Below are 19349 nucleotides of genomic sequence, written 5' to 3' on the forward strand. Positions count from 1 at the left end.
TATATATATACAAGACTCACTCAGGAATATGGATCTAATGAGGATTAAGACTAACACAAAATTCTGATTGCAGTTGTATTTCTTTTTCTCTAACGTTTACTTGCCTTGGTTAAAGATTTGCAGTATTTGATCTTCATGTGTATTGTGTATGCATATAAAAGTGACTTTATGGTTTTAGAATGAATTGATTTTTGCCTGAGGTGAGTTATTTCTATATTGAATATAATTAGATTTGTTCTTTTCCTCATAGTAAAAGTGGATTTTTTGGGGGGTGTCATTTGCTGTGCTGCTTTCACAAAAATAGTGTTTTCAGTGACAGGACATTCTTTTTGTTAATTCTGTATAATTTTATTGATACTACTTGCTTACTAATGTAGGAATGTTATTTTGATATTTTCATAGGAATATTTTCTTTTTTTACATGTATTTGAAATAAAACTGATCTTTATGTCCTGAAAGTAAAATTTAAACATAGTTAATGGGTGATTTCACAATTATAATGCCACTGTGATTTAACATAGTATATTTTTGCATTTATAAACAGAATTATTACAGGAGACAGAAAAACTAATGAAGGAAAAATTAGAAGTACAATGTCAAGCTGAAAAAGTATGTGATGACCTTCAAAAACAAGTGAAAGCTCTAGAAATAGATGTTGAGGAACAAGTTAGTAGGTTTGTAGAACTGGAACAAGAAAAAAATGCTGAACTAATGGATTTAAGACAACAGAACCAAGCACTGGAAAAGCAGTTGGAAAAAACAAGAAAATTTTTAGATGTAAGTATCCTCAACTTAAATGTTGGTTTTTCTCAGCGGATTGCTATCTGTTGCTATTCTAGGTTGTGAATTTTAAATTATGAAGAGACTCATGAATTCCATATTTTCTTCTATATGTGTCTTTACCAATTAATTATAAAGTATTCTTCAAATTAAAAATTATAAGTGTTAGAATCAGCAATCAGAATTAAAGGCAATACAGACAGATTATAAAGAAGCCTTGCCAGTTAGCCTTTCCAAATTCATAGTTAAAAAGCTTGTCCTAGTCTTTCTTTTAACCAACAGCCAAAACGAGAGGATCCTAAAAGCTAATTGGCCCCCATTGTCATACCCACAAAAGATATTCATACTGGTAACAGTGTTCCCTTGGAAACAAGGGACGGGAACAGTTGTCATGTTGTCATTAATCTCTTTCAAAAAGATGTCACATCTCTAATTTTGCATGGATTTTCTTCTTTGCGGTTTCATTTAAGCCTGAAGTTCACTTCACATATCAGAGAATCTGATCCTTACACATTATATGATTTTTTAAGTGTAAAACCTAGATTAGGATGATATAAATTGATTTACTAAATAATTTCTTCTGTTTATTTTGTCTAACACTTAAATTAACAGTGGAATACATCCTTTGTTCCAAAAATGTAAATTCATTTTAAGGAGAATATCTTTTATTTTATTTGTATTTAACATTACTCAAATAAAAAGAAATGTGCTTCAAATAATATTTAAATGCTTAAATTTTTGTTGATGAGCCCACGTAGGCTATACACCATACAAAAATGTTATCTTCTGGTTTGGAGTATTCTGTGGTCATCAGTTATTTGTCTTCAAACAAAACTGTACCTATAACCAAAGGGTATGTGAGGAAAATAATAACTACAATAAATATTGTTTCTTCAATTACTGTTATTAAAATTCAGGAGCAAGCCATTGATAGAGAACATGAGAGAGATGTATTCCAACAGGAAATACAGAAATTAGAACAGCAACTTAAGGTTGTACCTCGATTCCAGCCTATCAGTGAACATCAAACTAGAGAGGTAAGAACTTTACTGCTATTGTCTACCTTAAAATAATTTATATGTTCATGGACAACAGGGGGATGGGGGCATGAGTGTGTGTGCGGGGGGAGGTTGAGGGTTAATGGGGGACACATTTGTAATACCTTAATTAATAATAAAAAAAAATGGGGAAAAAAATAATTTATATGTTGTAAAACAAGGGGCATATTTTGAAAAACTTAAAAAGAATTCTTTCTATTGTACATAAACCTTCAAAATCAGAAAATTAATATTACTTTGACATGAAAAGGTCCTTAAAACGCTAAAAATTATGTGTATTGACTCCTGGCTGGTGTAGTTAGAGCATTGGTCAATGCACTGAAGGGTCACGGGTTCGATTCCTATTCAAGGGCACGTACCTGGGTTATGGGTTCTCTCCCCACCTCCAGTTGGGACACATGCAGGAGGCAACCAGTCGATATGTCTTTCTCACATCAATGTTTTTTTTTTTCTCTCCCCCGGGCTCCCTTCTGAAAAGCAATGGAAAAAAATATTCTTAGGTGAGAATTAAAAATGTGTGCATTGACATTTGGAATCATTACAACTTATATTTATCTTCTAATATTGCCCAATGAAACAAACTTTCCTGCTTATTTTTTATTCCCCATGCTCAAAAAAATTGATCAAAAAAGTTGTCTATATTCATTCACTCTTTACTTCCCCATCTCCCATTCTCTTCTCAATCCACTCCAATGAAGTGTCTAACCTCTCTGTCTCAGAGGGGTTTATTATCCTCTACTCCAGGGGTGGGGGATCTTTTCTCTGCCAAGGGCCATTTGGATATTTATAACATTATTTGCGGGTCATACAGAATTGTCAACTTAAAAATAAGCCTGCTGCGTTTGGTCAAACATTTAATTAACTCACCCCTAATGCCTTGGCAGAGCCAGGCCAAATGATTCTGTGGGCCTATACGGCCCTCTGGCCAGACATTCCCCAACCCTGTTCTACTCTGTTGAAACTGTTCCATGAAGGTTACCCACAGCCTCATGGCTATGTCCAGTAACCATTTCTCTAGACCAGTGGTTCTCAACCTTCCTAATGCCACGACACTTTAATACAGTTCCTCATGTTGTGGTGACCCCCACAATCATAAAATTATTTTCATTGCTACTTCATAACTGTAATTTTGCTACTGTTAGGAATCCTAATGTAAATATCTGATATGCAGGATGTATTTTCATTGTTACAAATTGAACATAATTAAAGCATAGTGATTAATAACAAAAACAATATGTAATTATATATGTGTTTTCTGATGGTCTTAGGCAACCCCTGGGAAAGGGTCATTTGACCACCAAACGGGTCGCGACCCACAGGTTGAGAACCGCTGCTCTAGACCATGTAGAGGCATTCATACAACCTTCTTCCTGAAACATTTCCTTCTCTTGGGCTTCTGTGACACACTCACTTCAGAGGTCTCTTTCTCTTGTCTTTGTTTTTTGACCCAAAATAAATGGTGGAGTACCCTAAATCTTAGTCTTGAGCCCCTTTCTTTCCTATTTATATTCTCTTCAAAGGCAGTTATATATAAATGACTCCACATTTGTATCTCCAGCCCTAACAGCTCAGTTTAGCCCCAGATTTGAATAATCAGTTTCCCAATCTACATTTTCTCTTAGATGTCTCAAAATTAATATGCTCAAAAGAGAGCTTTAGATGCCTGACTATCCCCCACCACGAAGGATAAGAATAAAACATGTTCCTTCATTTCAGTAAATAGTATACCATCTCCACCTTCTCATTGTTAAGACCTAGAATGCATTCTTAATTCCACGCCTTTTCTCAGCCCTCCTTATCTGTTAGTAAGTCAGGTTTCACTACATCTTCTTATTCTTTTCCTTTTCATTCATCTCCTTAAAGCTGTTGTTATTTCTTACTTAGATGATTTTGGTAGCCTCCTTACTATTCTCTTGCTTCTACTTTTCACCCCAACTGTCCATTTTCTCCTTATATGAACACATAACCAGAACTTCATATTTACCAAGTGAATGCTACATGAATGAGGGAAGATTCATTGTATAAATTGTAAAGGTGGCTTATCATGGTTATAAAAAAATTATGCTTGGGTTTAGACCATCCCAGTTCAAATCATGGCTCTGCCCTTTACTAGGTGTGTGACAATGGCTAAAGTCACTTTCTAAAACTTGCTTACTCATTTCTAAAATAGAGATTGTAATAGAACCCATCAGATAGAAGTATTGTCCTGGTACACAATGAACACTTAAATTTAACTATTATTTCTGAAAATAATTCTAAAATTTTTCTTTTTTTTCTTGTTTTAGAGAGAGAGGGAGGGGTAAAGAGAGATAGGGACAGAAACATCGATTTGTTGTTCCACTGCATTCATTGGTTAATTCTTGCATGTGCCCCAACCAGGGATTGAACCCGCAACGTTGGTGTATCTGGATGACACTCCAACCAACTACCTGGCAGGGCCCAAAATAAATATTATTTAAAAAGAATTTTATAGTATAGCCCTGGCCAGGCAGGTCAGTTGGTTGCAGGTTTGATCCCTGGCCCCCTTGTCAGGGCACGTGTGGGAGGCAACCAATCAATGAATTAATGTGTCTCACGTCAATCTCTCTCTCTCTCTCTCTCTCTCTCTCTCTCTCTGTCTCTCTCTCTCCCTCCCTCTCTCCCTCCCCTCCTCTCTTCTTCCTTACATTCTCTCTAAAAATCAATGGGAAAAGAGATATAGAAACATCAATAATATGAGAGAATCATTGGTTGGCTGCCTCCTGCACACCCCCTACTGGGGATCAAGTCCACAAGCAGGGCATATGCCCTTGACCGGAATCGAACATGGGACCCTTCAGTCCACAGGCTGACACTCTATCCACTGAGCCAAACCAGCTAGAGCCAAAAATTTCTTTCTGAAATGGGGATAGATGTTCTACTAACTTGCTGAAATTTTTTGAATTTACAGTTTTTGTGTATTACATATTTCCAGGTTGAGCAGTTAACAAATCATCTGAAAGAAAAAACAGACAAGTGCAGTGAGCTTTTGCTCTCTAAGGAGCAGCTTCAGAGGGACATACAAGAACGGAATGAAGAAATTGAGAAACTGGAGTTCAGAGTAAGAGAACTGGAGCAAGCCTTACTCGTTAGTACAGACCCTTTCCAAAAGGTGGGACATTTTCTTCGGGTTGATTTTCATCAAGTATTTTAATGCAGGTTACTCCCAGTTACATAAACATCAGTTCTTTTAAGTAAAAAATTGCTATTGATTTTTTGATGTTATTGCATGAAGTATATATCTTTATGTCTTCATTGACATTATAACCATTTCTGGTTATTTTTATTTCCAAAGGTTACTTGCATGCCGTAGTCCTGAGAAAGGAAGATTAGTTAAACCAGAAGAATTAATTACAATTTTAACCATCAATAGATTGTGATTCTAAAATAATAACCAGTGAAAAAAACTGGACGTCAGTTTAGACTGATGCTCTACCCCACACTAGAAAGTAATGAAATCTATTCCCATTATACTGTAAAAAACAAAAATGAATGAAGAAAAAAAAAAGAGCAGGGAAGGAAGCTTGGGAGGGGGCAGGTGAGGGGTCAGACTTCATTTTATCTGAGGAATGAATTTTAAGAGTGTCAAACATTTCTGTGTGAGTTTGTATAAAATGCATTCAAGACTGAACACCTATAACTTTTTGATTATTCACTAATGTAGATTATCTACTTCTAATTGGGAGAAATAGAATTGCTACTTCTCCAGTTAAAAAGGATAATCAAGATTTAATGTCTGAAAATTTGAGAAAATTTTTATATATTTAAAGGTAGAGGACCGAAAACAGTTTGGAGCTGTAGAAGCTAAAGCAGAATTGTCCCTAGAAGTACAATTGCAGGCTGAGAGAGACGCCATAGACAGAAAGGAAAAAGAGGTAAAGAGTTTATTTATTATTATTTTTAAATATGTTTTTATTGATTTCAGAGAGGAAGGGAAAGGGGGAGAGAGATAGAAACATCAGTGATGAGAGAGAATCGTTGATCGGCTGCCCCACAACGGGGATTGACCCCACAACCCAGACATGTGCCCTGACTGGGAATTGAACCATGACCTCCTGGTTCATGGTTTGATGCTCAACCACTGGGCCACACCAGCCGGGCAAGAGTTTATTTTTAATGACAGTTGTGCTTTGAATTATTAGGAACAAGTCCCCTGAAAATAGCATTTGAACAGAGTGGAATTTATGGTCTAACACCAAAATTTAGACTGTTTCTTAGCTCATTGCCTTTGACCTTGAAGACCATAAACATTTAAACATCACTGGTATGAGGAAGAGTATTCCGGTAGAGGGGACAGCAAGTGTAAAGGGTTTGATGCAGCAAGAAATTTTGAGGACAAAAAGGAGGCCACTTTGGTTAGATATACATTGAAGGAAGATGAGAGTAGAGAATTAGTGAGTAGTGTTAAGGCAAAGGCAGTATCTTTCTTTTCTGCTGACCTTACCATGGGCTTTAAATTTTTGTTACTTTGCTGTGGGTTTTTTCCTTTAAGTTGTATTGACCTGGGAGAGCATAGTGATGTTTTAGAATATACTAAATATAGTCTTAAAACAAAAGATTAATAATAAAGTAATTATATAAAGTTGTTTTTCTACTCACCCTTTCCCCCCCAAAAATTCCACTTTTAAAATAGTAGTAATTCACAATTCCTAATTAAATTCTAACTTATTTAAACCTTTGTCTACTGTTAGTTTTTCTAAAATATATTGTACTCTACATTGTCTAGCTATATTATATCATTTAAAATGTTTAAATTTTGTAAATTACATTTTTATCCATATAATTTCCTCAGGACATTTTAACATATTTTAACAAATATTTATTGAACTTAAACAGTATATAAATGTAAATAAGTGCTTTGAAAAATATAAGGATGATTTAGACATCAGCTAAACCTACAGCTCAGAGAATGTGTAGTTTAGAGTTGAAAAAGCCATCTATATAAATGACTAATAGAAATAATCATTTCTATGAGCAGGATTATTTTCTTGTTGATACATAATACTAATGATTATCTAAAAGGTTTTGTTTTTTTGTGGGGGGGTGGTTGACAATAAATATGCCTCTTGTTACCTTAATGAGGTGATCTTTTTTTTATTATTATTGATTTCAGAGAGGAAGGGAGAAATAAAAACATCAATGATGAGAAAATCATTGATCAGCTGCCTCCCACACGCCCTCCCACTGGGGACTCAGCCTGCAACCTGGGCACGTGCCCCGACCAGAATCGAACCTGGGACCCTTCAGTCCGTAGGCCAATGCTCTATACACTTAACAAAACCAGCCAGGGCAAGAGCTAACCCAACAGCTGGCCCTGGTCTGCTAGTTTTTAATAACAGTGACAACTACAATGTCAGAATGCACTCAGCTGTAACTGGAGGCTGAAAGACAGGAAAGTAAAATTAAAACATATCTTTCAGTGAAAACATCTTAAGTATTCTGTCCTGCACAAGGCAAATATTTTCAACTATCTGATGGAGAATAAACATTAGATGTCTATGTTTCATTATATATGAGATACCTTTAGGCTACTCTCAAAGCCTAAATTTTGTTTAAAGTTATAATGTTTAGAAAGCAGAATGAATAGAAAGAGAAGAAAACTTTAAAACATAGGAGTTTCAGGATGATAAGAGAAGGGGAATAGTGTAGAGAGAATTAGAAGAATTTATTTAAGAATAAGATTACTTCAATAGGTTTTAGCTCCCTATAAAGCTAATGAAATCTAGATTACAGATGGCAATAATCTATACAGTGGGGCCTTGACTTACCAGTTTAATTTGTTCCAAGACCGAGCTTGTTAAGGAGCTCGTAATGGAGCTCGTTAACTCAAATTACTCTGTCAACTCTATGCAAAAAATCGGCCAAGAGACAGCTGGTATCTCAAAAAACTCGTTAGTCAGGACACTCATAAGTCAAGGCCCCACTGTATATATAAAAGCCCAGTGACCAAACGCAGAATGACCAGTCGACCAGTCACTATGATGTGCACTGGCCACCAGGGGGCAGGAGCTGTCCCCTGGTGGTCAGTGCGCTCCCATTTGGCTGACCGGGATCCACAGCCCACTCAGAAGGTGGGTCCACAGTCGTTCAGCTGACCGGGATGAGCGGCGCTCCCCCAGCAGGCCAATCCCCACAGGCCATGCCCCCCAACCAGCACGAATCCGTGTACTGGGCCTCTAGTAAATAATAATAGTTAACTTTGTTTAGGTCTGTGTTAGAAAGTGTAAGTATTTCAAATGTCCTATGTTATTAACCCTCGTGTCTCCCTAAGAATAGGCTCTATTGTCATCTCTATTTTACCTGAGTCTCAAGTGAAGTTAACTTTGACGGTCTGATCGATGCTTCTCAAACCTCAAAGGGGGTAAGGGGTAAAGATCAACCAAAGGACTTGTATGCATGCATATAAGCCTTACCAGTGGACACAGACACCAGGGGGGTGAGGGCATGAGTGGCAGGGAGGTGAGGGGGCAATGAGAGGATTAGGACATATATGTAATACCTTAATCAATAAAAAAAAAAAAAGAGAGAGAGAGAGGGAGGTTAACTTGCTCATGGTCACACAGTAAGTGGTTGAGCAAGAATTCCTCCAGTTTATTTCTCTGATTCTGCAGCTCTGTAATGCTCTACTGCAAAAGCAGTGGGCCATGTTTGGCCTTGTTGGTATATAAGTATTAAAGACTGACATTATTGAGCTCTTACTAAATATAGACCACCACTATCCAATTGTAAAACAAGCACTGGATTTCAAGGAATCTACTACTAACTAAGGAAACCTACATGTTAAAAAAAAAAAAAAGATAAAATCACTTAAAAAGAAAACACAAATGGAGTATAGTAATGTAATCCAATAGAAGCTCAGCAACTACATAGATATCCTTTGGTTGCTAAAGTAAACAAGATTAAAACAAATAGCTACCATTCTGTTTTTAAACCTTAATAATATTCGTGTGCTTTAGGGTTGTTATAGACTCAGTATTAAGACAAATTGGGACTACAGCTGTAATATGGCTGAATAAAAGGAAAGAATGTCCTTCGAGGTCATTTTTGGGAGTTGAAATCTCTGTTGTGATGCCTCAGTTTCAGCTGTCTATAACAGGAGTGTTAGTGCCTTAGACCAGTGCCTCTCAGACTGTAATGTGCATGTGAATCCCCCTGGGATCTTGTTGAAGTGAAGACTCTGATTCAACAAGTCTGGGTGGGGCTCGAGAATCTCTGTGTCTAACATGTTCCCCGATGATGCCAGTTCTGCTGCGCCAGGGGCCACACTCTGAATAGCAAGGCTTTAAATCACAGAGCTAAGTATTCGACCTTAATCTATTGTATCAAAAAGAAAATAAATACCATGTGAAGTAAGGCAGCAATTTTGAACTTAAATATCTATGTATGTGTTGAAATAATACCTTGTCATCAAAAGAAGTTGTAGAAGATAGTGATAAGTATAAATAGATACTAGATAACTTTGAAGAAGATATAATCATCACAGTTTTCAGCAAAATAACCTGATAATTATATATGCACAACTAACAACATATTTAAGATGTGTCTGCTGAGGTTAATACCAGGGTTACAGAAAGTAATTTACATATAAGTCTTAGACATTAATTATTAGAAGCAGAATAAATGATAGTTATGAATGTAAGGCTCCAGCCAGTCAGGATGGTGGAGCAGGTAAATGCTGTGCTCGCCTCCTCCTATGACCACATCAAAATTACAACTAAATTATAGAACCATCAACCTGGAGAACCATCTGAAGACTAGCTGAACAGAAGTCCTATAACTAAGGATATAAAGGCATGTGGAGACTGAAATAAACTGTTCCTTCTTGGGGAAAAGTAAGGCTCCAGAGGTAAACTTCTCTGGTCCAAAAGCTGATTTCCACATATTGGCCTTGTGACCTCAGGCCTAGGTAACTCCTCTCTCAGTAACGCCCTTCCTCATCTCTGAAATGGGGATAATCTTAGCAGAGATCTCATCAGTTTGTTACAGGGTTTTTTAAAAATAGTACATATAAAGCACTTTATACAATGCCTAACAGTAAATTATCTATAAATGATGGCTATTATTACTAGTATCAATACTGTTTCCATTAAAGGAGTATTAGGCTGAACGGTTTTGAAGGTCTTTGCTTTGCCAATGCTAAGATACCATTCTGATTATGTATCTATGTAATCAGTATATGCTTCCTTTGAAATTCTAAGGTGATAACTGATTTATAGACTGACAGCTGCCATTAAATGCTGCTGCTGCGTCTTAGGTTGTTTTTAATGCAGCAATTTGATCATCAGGTATATACCCATTTGCAAATCCATTCATTAAATATTTATAAGTAGCTACAAAGCAGTGAGCTAAATGACTGTTCCTGTCCTCAATTAAACCCAATTTTTAAAATATAACAATAGGAGCTTCTAATATTGATCATTAGTTTCAATCACAATCTAACCATCCAAGAGCAATTTAATTGCTTTATCATTAATGAGATTTATCCTCAGAAATGAGCAAAAATTATATTGTCCTACATGTAGGAGCTCTCTAATTTTCTGTTATGATAGTATTAATAACTAACTTTTTAAGTTTCTTATTTCTGACCTCCACCTCTGCTTCCTTCTGCTTAAACAAGGCACATGGCAGCCAGATCCTTTGTTGGGTATTCATATGGACTAAATTGAGCTGTTCACAGCTGGTGGCAAAAATAACTGATTTAATTCTATTACTTTCTTCAGCCTTTTGATAAAAACTAAATTTAACATAAAATAAAATTTTAAATGTAGACTTTTTCTCCTCTCCCATGATCCTTTTCTGCTTTATCTGCTAGGTAGGAAATAGCTCCTGTATCCTTCCTCTGAAGGTCTCGTCTGCTTTGGGCAGGATGATTTAAGAGTGTTACGTTTTAAAAAGTCTAGAAACCACACAGTTACGTCTGACTTAGAGAAACTGCTTTCCTTTATTCTCACAGCCCTGGTGGCTCAGTTGGTTGGAGCATCATCCTATACACCAAAAGGTTGCAGGTTCATTTACTGGTCAAGGCATATACCTAGATTGTGGGTTCGATTCCCGGTCGGTGAGGGTACTTGAGACAACAGATCAATGTTTTACTCTCTCTCTCTCTCTCTCTCTCTCTCTCTCTCTCTCTTTCTCTCTCTCCCTCCCTCCTTCCCTTGCTCTCTAAAAATCAATAAAAATAAATAATTTTTAAAACACACTTTATATAGCTAATACAGCATTCTTCATCTCTCTTGATAAATATTTGTATAATAATTTTTTTCTCTTTCTTTTTGATAATTTTGGTATCGAAGATCACAAACTTAGAAGAACAGTTAGAACAGTTTAGAGAAGAACTGGAAAATAAGAATGAAGAAGTTCAGCAACTACATATGCAATTAGAAATACAGAAAAAGGAAGCTACTACCCGCCTACAAGAACTTGAACAAGAAAACAAATTATTTAAGGTAATTAGTTAAGAAAAGCTTTGCTAAATAATTCATAGTTTTTGTCTTGTGCAGGTGTTTATATTAAGCATTTGCTAACAAAGGAACATTCGTTGCAAATAGATTTGTATGAAACTTATTTTTAGCCAATAGAAACATTTAAATTCCTCATAAATGAAAAAAAATGCATACCTGTTATCAAAATATTTTAAGAATTATTGATTTACAATACCTGTGCTATCTCTGACTCTTTAATTTGTATATTTTGGGCACTATATCTTTTGTAAAAGTTAATTGAAAGTTTAGAAATAATGATTTGTCCAACTGGGAAGATTATTTTTGTCCCTAGGATGAAATGGAGAAGCTGGGATTTGCTGTAAAGGAATCTGATGCTACCTCTACTCAGGACCACCATGTGATATTTGGGAAATTTGCTCAAATAATGCAGGAAAAAGAGGTAGAAATTGACCGATTGAATGAGCAAATTACAAAACTTCAGCATCAACTTAAAATTACAACAGATAACAAGGTACACTAATTTAAGATGAATTATTACCTGAAGTTAATTGAGCTAGAATTTTAAAAGGGACAAAAATGGTGATTTTTATTTTCAGTTCCTCTTTGAATATCAAAATAAATAAACCTTAATTCTCTTTACCCATGACTTCTTAATTTAACAAGCTATATATTTTTTATCCCCTCCTAATATTGTCAAAGACTTTTCATGTTTTACAAGGAGTCTCTGGTGACCTAGAGTTCATCAAATCATTCTAACCAAACCTATTAAAAATTCTATCGTTTAGCATGAGTTAAATAAGATAAAGACATTTGGGTGCTATCTGCCATAGATTGTTTTCATTTCAGTATTTCCATTTTTCGATTAAATGTATTGATGTTGACTACTTTACTTATAGAAAACCAGCTACTAAACGTAAAAATCTCTTTATATTTAACAGAACTTTCTGAATGAAAGTCTAAATTAGGTCCTTCTTTGATATGATGGGGTCAATTGACCTATGTTAAAATTAATGTAGTATGTCCAAGAAGTATATTATTTTGTGTGATCAATACTTGAATACCCTGCCCTAAAATAAAATAGAATTCTCAAAATATAAATGCATTTTTGTTATGTATGTTACTTTTTTTCATTAACAGGTTATTGAAGAAAAAAATGAACTGATAAGGGATCTTGAAACCCAAATAGAATGTTTGGTAAGTGATCAAGAACGTGTGAAGAAAACTAGAGAGAAAGAAATCGAGCAGCTTAATGAAGTGATTGAAAAACTTCAACAGGAATTGGTGAATATTGAAGAGAAGACATCAGTGCATGCTAATTCTCTTCCAGAAGAAGCAGATAGTCTACAACATCAGTTGGAGATGGTGATAGCTGAGAAATTGGCTTTGGAGCAGCAAGTAGAAACCACTAAGGAGGAAATAGCCTTTATGAAAAATGTACTTAAAGAAACCAATTTCAAAATGAGCCAGCTAACACAAGAATTATGCAGCTTAAAGAGAGAACGGGAAAACATGGGAAAAATCCAAAGTGTACCAGAGAAAAGTGTTAGCGTGGCTATAGAAGACCTTAGCAAAAGGAAACCTGAAGTAGAAGAAGTCCTCACTGAGGACGCTACAGACTTACCTCAGATCTTGTGAAGAAAACAGCAGAGTTTTCATAAACAGTTTGGAAACAAAGGTGCTACAACTTGAGAGCACTGTGAGTGCAAAGAACTTAGAACTCAGCCAGTGCTATAACCAAATAAAGGACATGCAAGAGCAAGGCCAGGCTGAAACAGAAATGCTCCGAAAGAAGATTGTAGACCTACAGACTGCGCTTGAGGAACAAGTTGCTGCTGCTGTCGTGAGTCAGGTCCAACTTGACGCAGTCAAGGAATATGCACAACTCTGTCAGAGGAGACAAGAAAGTTCATCGGAGCCTGAAAGAACAAATGTACAGAATTTAAATCAACTACCAGAAAACGAGATGGAGTCAGATGTAACGGCATTAACCTTGAGAATATCAGAATTAGAAAGCCAGGTGGTTGAAATGCAGACTAGTTTGGTTTTAGAAAAAGAACAGGTAGAAATCGCAGAGAAAAATGCGGTGGAAAAAGAAAAGAAGCTACTAGAACTACAGAAGCTATTGGAGGACAGTGAGAAAAATCAGGGAGGCAAAGACAGGAAAAGAAGCTCTCAGGGAGATTTTGAAGTTCCCAAGGTTAGTTTGCATTTAATTTTTTTCATTTAAATACAAACTAAGAAACTCTCTTTTCCTTTGTTCCTTAAGCTGATTGCTAATTTATTAAATTAAAGGTGATGTTCTTTACATCTAGCAATTCATATGTAAAGTGCTTTTATAAAACAATATTACTATTCTTTGCATATTTTCACTAGAATAAATGATACAAACTATGTTTTGTATCCATCATTGTGGTCTTCAAATCACAATATGTATTTCACTAGCATCGTCATTAAATAGAGTAGTCAGAAGAAACTTAGAAATGTTACGTTTAGCAAATGTCCTCTGGAACTTGTGTGGGGTTTTTCCTTTTCCCTCTAACGTGCATGTATATGATCATCCCTTTTAGGTAATGGAAATTATCAAAGTATTCTAGTGTTCTACCAAACTAAAATATCAGTAACAAGTCTTTAGCTTTTACAAATTTTATATCTGATAATAAATTTTATTCTTTCCTATGAACAATTTGTATTTCACCCTTGTACATCTGCTTACATAAAGATCTGAAATTGCAGTTATTTCTTAGCATAGGACTGATGTGAAAGGACTTTAACTTTCAATTTCTCACTTGATATATTTTTTATTTTGAATAGTAAATGTGAATACCAGGAGATTAACTGCTATATCAAGATTTTATAAATGTATAATTTATTTTGTAAAGGATAATAATTCTTGCCACTTACTAGGCTTTTTCTTCCTAGCTTCCTGGAACTATAAATTACTATAAGTAATATTAAAATAGTAATGCTGCTTTCCATGTATGTAAAACTTCTAAGAACTATTTTAGTAACACCTGGTATCTTTTGAGGAAAGTGATATAAATATGAAAGTTTTTTGAATGTACCCAAAATATTTTAAATAATAACTTACAAATTTTTAGGCTATATACTAATGAGTGTATTTACCTTTCACTCCTGGAAAAGCATTCTTTTCTTACTGTCTCAAGAATACAAAATTATGGTTCTGAAAAAGTTTCCCTATTTGTTGAAAGAACATGGATCATTTCAACTCCTTTTATCTGATAGGCAGTCCTGAAAAAGCTTCATTTGAATATATATGTGCCACCCTAGTCAGTTTGGCTCAGTGGCTAGAGCATCAGCCTACAGACTGAAGGGTCCCAGGTTCAATTCTGGTCAAGGGCACATGCCTGGGTTCCAGGCTCAATCCCCAGTAGGGGACATGCAGGAGGCAGCTGATCAATGATTCTCTCTCATCATTGATATTTCTCTCTCTCTCTCCCTTCCTCTCTGAAATCAGTAAAAATATATTTTTAAAAGTGAATGTATATGTGCCTTGAACTTGGCTATATTTTTTGAAAGTGTGCTTTATGTTTTTCCACTGCCATACAGACAACTGAGCTAATTCATACCAATGAAGAAAGTGGATTCTTTGGTCAACTGGAGGCTCTTAGAGCTGAGTCAGCAGCTACTAAAGAAGTACTGGCCAATTATAAAGAAAAGGCAGAAAAACTTCAACACGAGCTTTTGGTAAAATAAGTAACATAGCTCCTAATTCACCTATTTCTACCTATCTTAATTTTATTTCAAGGTATATTCTCTTCTATGAAAACAAACACAGATCCATAACTTAAAGCTAGAAAAAAATAAAAGCTTTGTGAATTTGATAAAAAGTTATTATAAATTTCATTGCTGGCATATTCTTCCTTGATTTTCCTTGGAATCTATGTTAGGAAGATGCTTTTAATCCCTATTCTATTAATGAGGGAGGAGAAAGACAGATGTTAAAGGAAACTATATATCACATGAGAACCAAAAGTAGAGGCTGATAGAAATATTTTCACTTCTGTGGTAATCTGTGACCATATATATAGGAATATATGTGAAGACTGTGAGTGTTTCTGAAGTTCTTTTTTATTATTCTGAGGAAAATGAACATATTAGCATGAATTATACTGTCCTCTCTACCCTAAATTCTGCATTCAGTATTTTAAATTAAATGTTCTATGGTTCTATTCATTATGTTTTTAGGTAAAAGAAACGAATATGGCATTTCTCCAGAAAGATTTAAGCCAAGTCAGGGATCAACTCACAGAGACAAAAGAGAAATTATCCTACTTTTTAGAAAAAGAAGATGAGACTGAGGAACAAGAAAACAGAAAAATCTGCATATTAGAGCCACTTGTTATTAAAGAGGGTACAAGCACCGCATCCCAGACAGACAGGACTCTCAGGGTGAATAGCAGCAACCAGACTCCACAAGTCCGTGTTAGAAACACAGGAATCCAAATTGATTTACAGAGTGAATGTTCACCAGAAGAAGTTACTGAAATAATCACTCAGTTTACTGAAAAAATTGAGCAAATGCAAGAGCTACATGCTGCTGAAATTTTGGATATGGAATCCAGACATATTTCAGAAACTGAAACCTTAAAGAGGGAACACTATGTTGCTATTCAGTTACTGACAGAGGAATGTGGCACCTTGAAGGCAGTGATACAGTGTCTGAAAGCTAAAGAGGTATTTGGTTTTCATACTATGTGTTCTTCAGTATTCTGTGATTTAAAAAAAAATGCCGTGGTTTTCAGAGAAAAGAAATTTAGGACAATCTCTTCCTTATGATAAACTTACAATTTTAAGTCTTTCCATTGTGTGGAGTCAGATATTAACTTTCCACAAAGTTCCTGTGCAGATTTGAAACCTGGTGTTATTGCTCCTTAACTCATGAATGTTTCTTATTATGCTAATATCCATGAAGAAGAAAAATTCAAAGCCTTGTTGTAAACCATAGATAGTTTCTTTTATTTGAAAGGTGTAACAAACTTAATTGAGGGTTATTTTTTGTTTTTTTGCTGTGTTTTTGTTTTTTTTACAGCATTAGAAAAAACAAAACTATATTCATTTATTTATTAAAGCAAAGAAAGTTATGTGGGTTTTTTTTTATTTGTTTGTTTTCTCCAATTAGGGATCCTCAGTTCCTGAATTAACACATTCTGATGGTTACCAGACTAGAGAAATATGTTCCAGTGGTAAGTTATTTAAATTTCTGGAATTTGTATAGTACTTGTTTAAAAAGTACTTGTTTTTAATAGTCAATTGTTGTTTACTTTATTTTAGATTCTGGATCAGACTGGGGTCAAGGAATTTATCTTACACAAAGTCAGGGATTTGACTTGACATCAGAAGGCCAAAGAGAAGAAAGCGAAAGTTCAACAGATTCGTTTCCAAAGAAAATAAAGGTACTAAAAGACATATATCTTTTAGAAAAACTTAGCCAATGTGGTTTCTATATTGAACATAATAGTTTATTCCAAGTTATACAGTAAAATCCTCTGTGGAGAGACAATTGCACAACTAGAAGGAACCTTGGGGATCTATTTAGTTTTATTTCCATATTTTACAGATAATCTTACCTAATAATAGACAAACATGTAAATTGACTGTCCCTAGCTACGCTCACCGGCCAATCAGGAGAGTATGCAAATTAACCCAACAAAGATGGCAGTGAATTGCATACTTAGGGGCAAAGCGGCGGAACGAAGACTGAAGGCTCCATCCGGAGCAAAGGCCTGGGTCCCGGGTGCCAGAGGAAAACCGGTGCCGGCAGCCAGGGGAAGGGAAGGCCTTTTGCACAAATCTCTTTGTGCAATGGGCCTCTAGTAAAGTATAATATATTTGTATCAAGATTTTTTTGAAAATATTTGTTACTGAAATTTATATTTGCCAAAATTATTAAAGTGGTCACAAGGACTAGAAATTATCTCCTACATATTTCCTTTGGTCAAATTAGTGGCTAATTATTGAATCCAAAAGAGCACACTAGGTAAGTAGAAGGAATAAAGTGTTAGTCCATCTTATGGCTTTCCCCTCCATAGGAAGGTGGTGAGATGGTGTTTCCTATCTGCAGCGGCTTTTCTAAATAAATCTAACTATATATAAAGCTGTCTTGCTTAAATTTTCACTTTGTCTGAATTTGCAGTCTTTGAAGAAGTTGTCATAATTCTGGCTTTTGGGTTTTGGTTTCTAGGGATTACTGAGAGCTGTTCACAATGAGGGCATGCAGGTGCTCTCTCTTACTGAATCTCCCTACAGTGATGGAGAGGACCATTCTGTTCAGCAAGTTTCAGAATTCTGGCTAGAAGAGAGAAGAGCTTACATCAGTACAATCTCATCTCTTAAGGACTTAATTACCAAAATGCAAGTGCAAAGAGAAGCCAAGGTACTCGAGAGTATTATGCATCTCAATAGTTTTATATGCTTTTTATCTATCTTAAGGCACTTTACAAATTAAATTGTTGTTTATGATATATTTTCACATAAATTACTATATATTATTTAAATGTCCCAAGTCACATACTTGCAAATAAATTGACATGCTTTAGGCTTCTAATATTTTGGTTAGTAGCTAAATATCCTTTCTGGAGCCTTTTTAAACATGCTTATTTGAAGCTAACTTTTACTTTTTATACACAGTCTCATGAAAACTTCTCAGACTGGCGAGGTGAACTTCTGCTTGCCCTACAGCAAGTTTTCTTAAAGGAGCGAAGTATTTTACTCGCCGCATTTCAGACCGAACTGGCAGCTCTGGGCACTAGAGATGCAGCTGGATTATTGAGCTGTTTGGAACAGAGAATACAGGAACAGGTATCAAAACGAAACTTTACATAAAACTTAAGGAAGGAATGCTTTTTAATAGTAATCAAATGAATGATTGATTAGTTTTATAATAAGTCAGAAGGTTAAAATTTTAGCAGGAGCCACTAGGAATATTTAGAAGAAAAATTATTATCATAAGTGTTTTTATCTTACGTTAGAAAATGAGCAAGATTAAAAATTAATGAGCTAATCATCCAGCTTGGGAAGTTAGAAAATGAGCAACAGAATAGCCCAAAGTGATTAGAAGGGATATGATACAGTTCTTACTACTGGCTGTAGTTAGAATCTGTGAATTTGCCGTGAATGCTGAGCCATTGCTACCAGGGGAAATCGAAGGGTCAGTTTCTGTGAGCTCCTGCTCATGACATTTTTGTCAACCAATCAATACATAACCTTGGTTTATGTGTGTTTCTGTTTAAAGACGCTGCATTTACTATATATTGTTGATTCATTAACGTTGAACTCCTGGCCATCAACACTATAGCTCATGCCTAAATGAAGCTTAACACATGTTTTCTTCATAAACTGCAGCTTTCTTGTGCTTAGGCACACTAGATAATACTTCATCCCTGTGCTGAGGGACCATTTTAAACAACAATATCACCAACAAAAACCAAAATAGTGGCAGAAAGGACACTTGTTTAAAGTGTAAGGGATGAAACAAGAAGGCTCAGGGTCTCCTTGTTTGACTTCAGCTAGGAATATACACATCTGGCAATTAAAATTTTTTAAAATATATTTTTATCAATTTCAGAGAGGAAGGGAGAGGGAGAGAGAGATAGAAATATCCACGATAAGAAAGAATCATTGATCGGCTGCCTCGAGCCCACAAGACTTACAATTTGGTTATTTCTAACCAGGTGATACAGAGAAGGATATATTCAGGGAGTTATACACAGGGGCTTTAATTGTATAGGAGCTATTTCTTAGGCTATGTACATGGTTGTTTATTGTATTACTAGAGGCCCAATGCATGAAATTTGTGCAAGGGGCTTGGCCCTCGCAGCTGTGGCGGCTTGCCTTGCGGGGCTTCGTCCGGAAGGTCATCCAGAAGGACGTTGGAAGGACGTCCAGAAGGTCATTCAGCTGCCCTGTCTAATTAGCATTTACGCTTTTATTATTATAGACTAGGGGCCCAGTGCACGAATTCGTGCACCTCGAAAGGAGCTGTGGGCTGCAAGACTGTGGTGGGAACAGGGGCGGGTCTCAACCCATCCTC

The 19349-nt window shown here is 35.7% G+C and overlaps 1 protein-coding gene across 1 annotated transcript in view; it reads left to right on the forward strand.

The window, feature by feature from the left end:
- AKAP9 (A-kinase anchoring protein 9) overlaps positions 1 to 19349 on the forward strand; it is a 110600-nt gene that overhangs the window by 64519 nt on the left and 26732 nt on the right. The window contains 14 exon segments of the mRNA XM_015558280.1: positions 545 to 777; positions 1698 to 1817; positions 4792 to 4968; positions 5627 to 5731; positions 11150 to 11302; positions 11631 to 11810; positions 12437 to 12909; positions 12911 to 13496; positions 14867 to 15004; positions 15506 to 15994; positions 16440 to 16503; positions 16592 to 16713; positions 17502 to 17693; positions 17948 to 18118. Of these exon segments, the coding sequence (XP_015413766.1) occupies positions 545 to 777; positions 1698 to 1817; positions 4792 to 4968; positions 5627 to 5731; positions 11150 to 11302; positions 11631 to 11810; positions 12437 to 12909; positions 12911 to 13496; positions 14867 to 15004; positions 15506 to 15994; positions 16440 to 16503; positions 16592 to 16713; positions 17502 to 17693; positions 17948 to 18118 (3203 nt within the window).

Source organism: Myotis davidii, unplaced genomic scaffold, assembly GCF_000327345.1.
Source record: "Myotis davidii unplaced genomic scaffold, ASM32734v1 scaffold187, whole genome shotgun sequence".
In the NCBI taxonomy this organism is placed as follows: Eukaryota; Metazoa; Chordata; class Mammalia; order Chiroptera; family Vespertilionidae; genus Myotis; species Myotis davidii.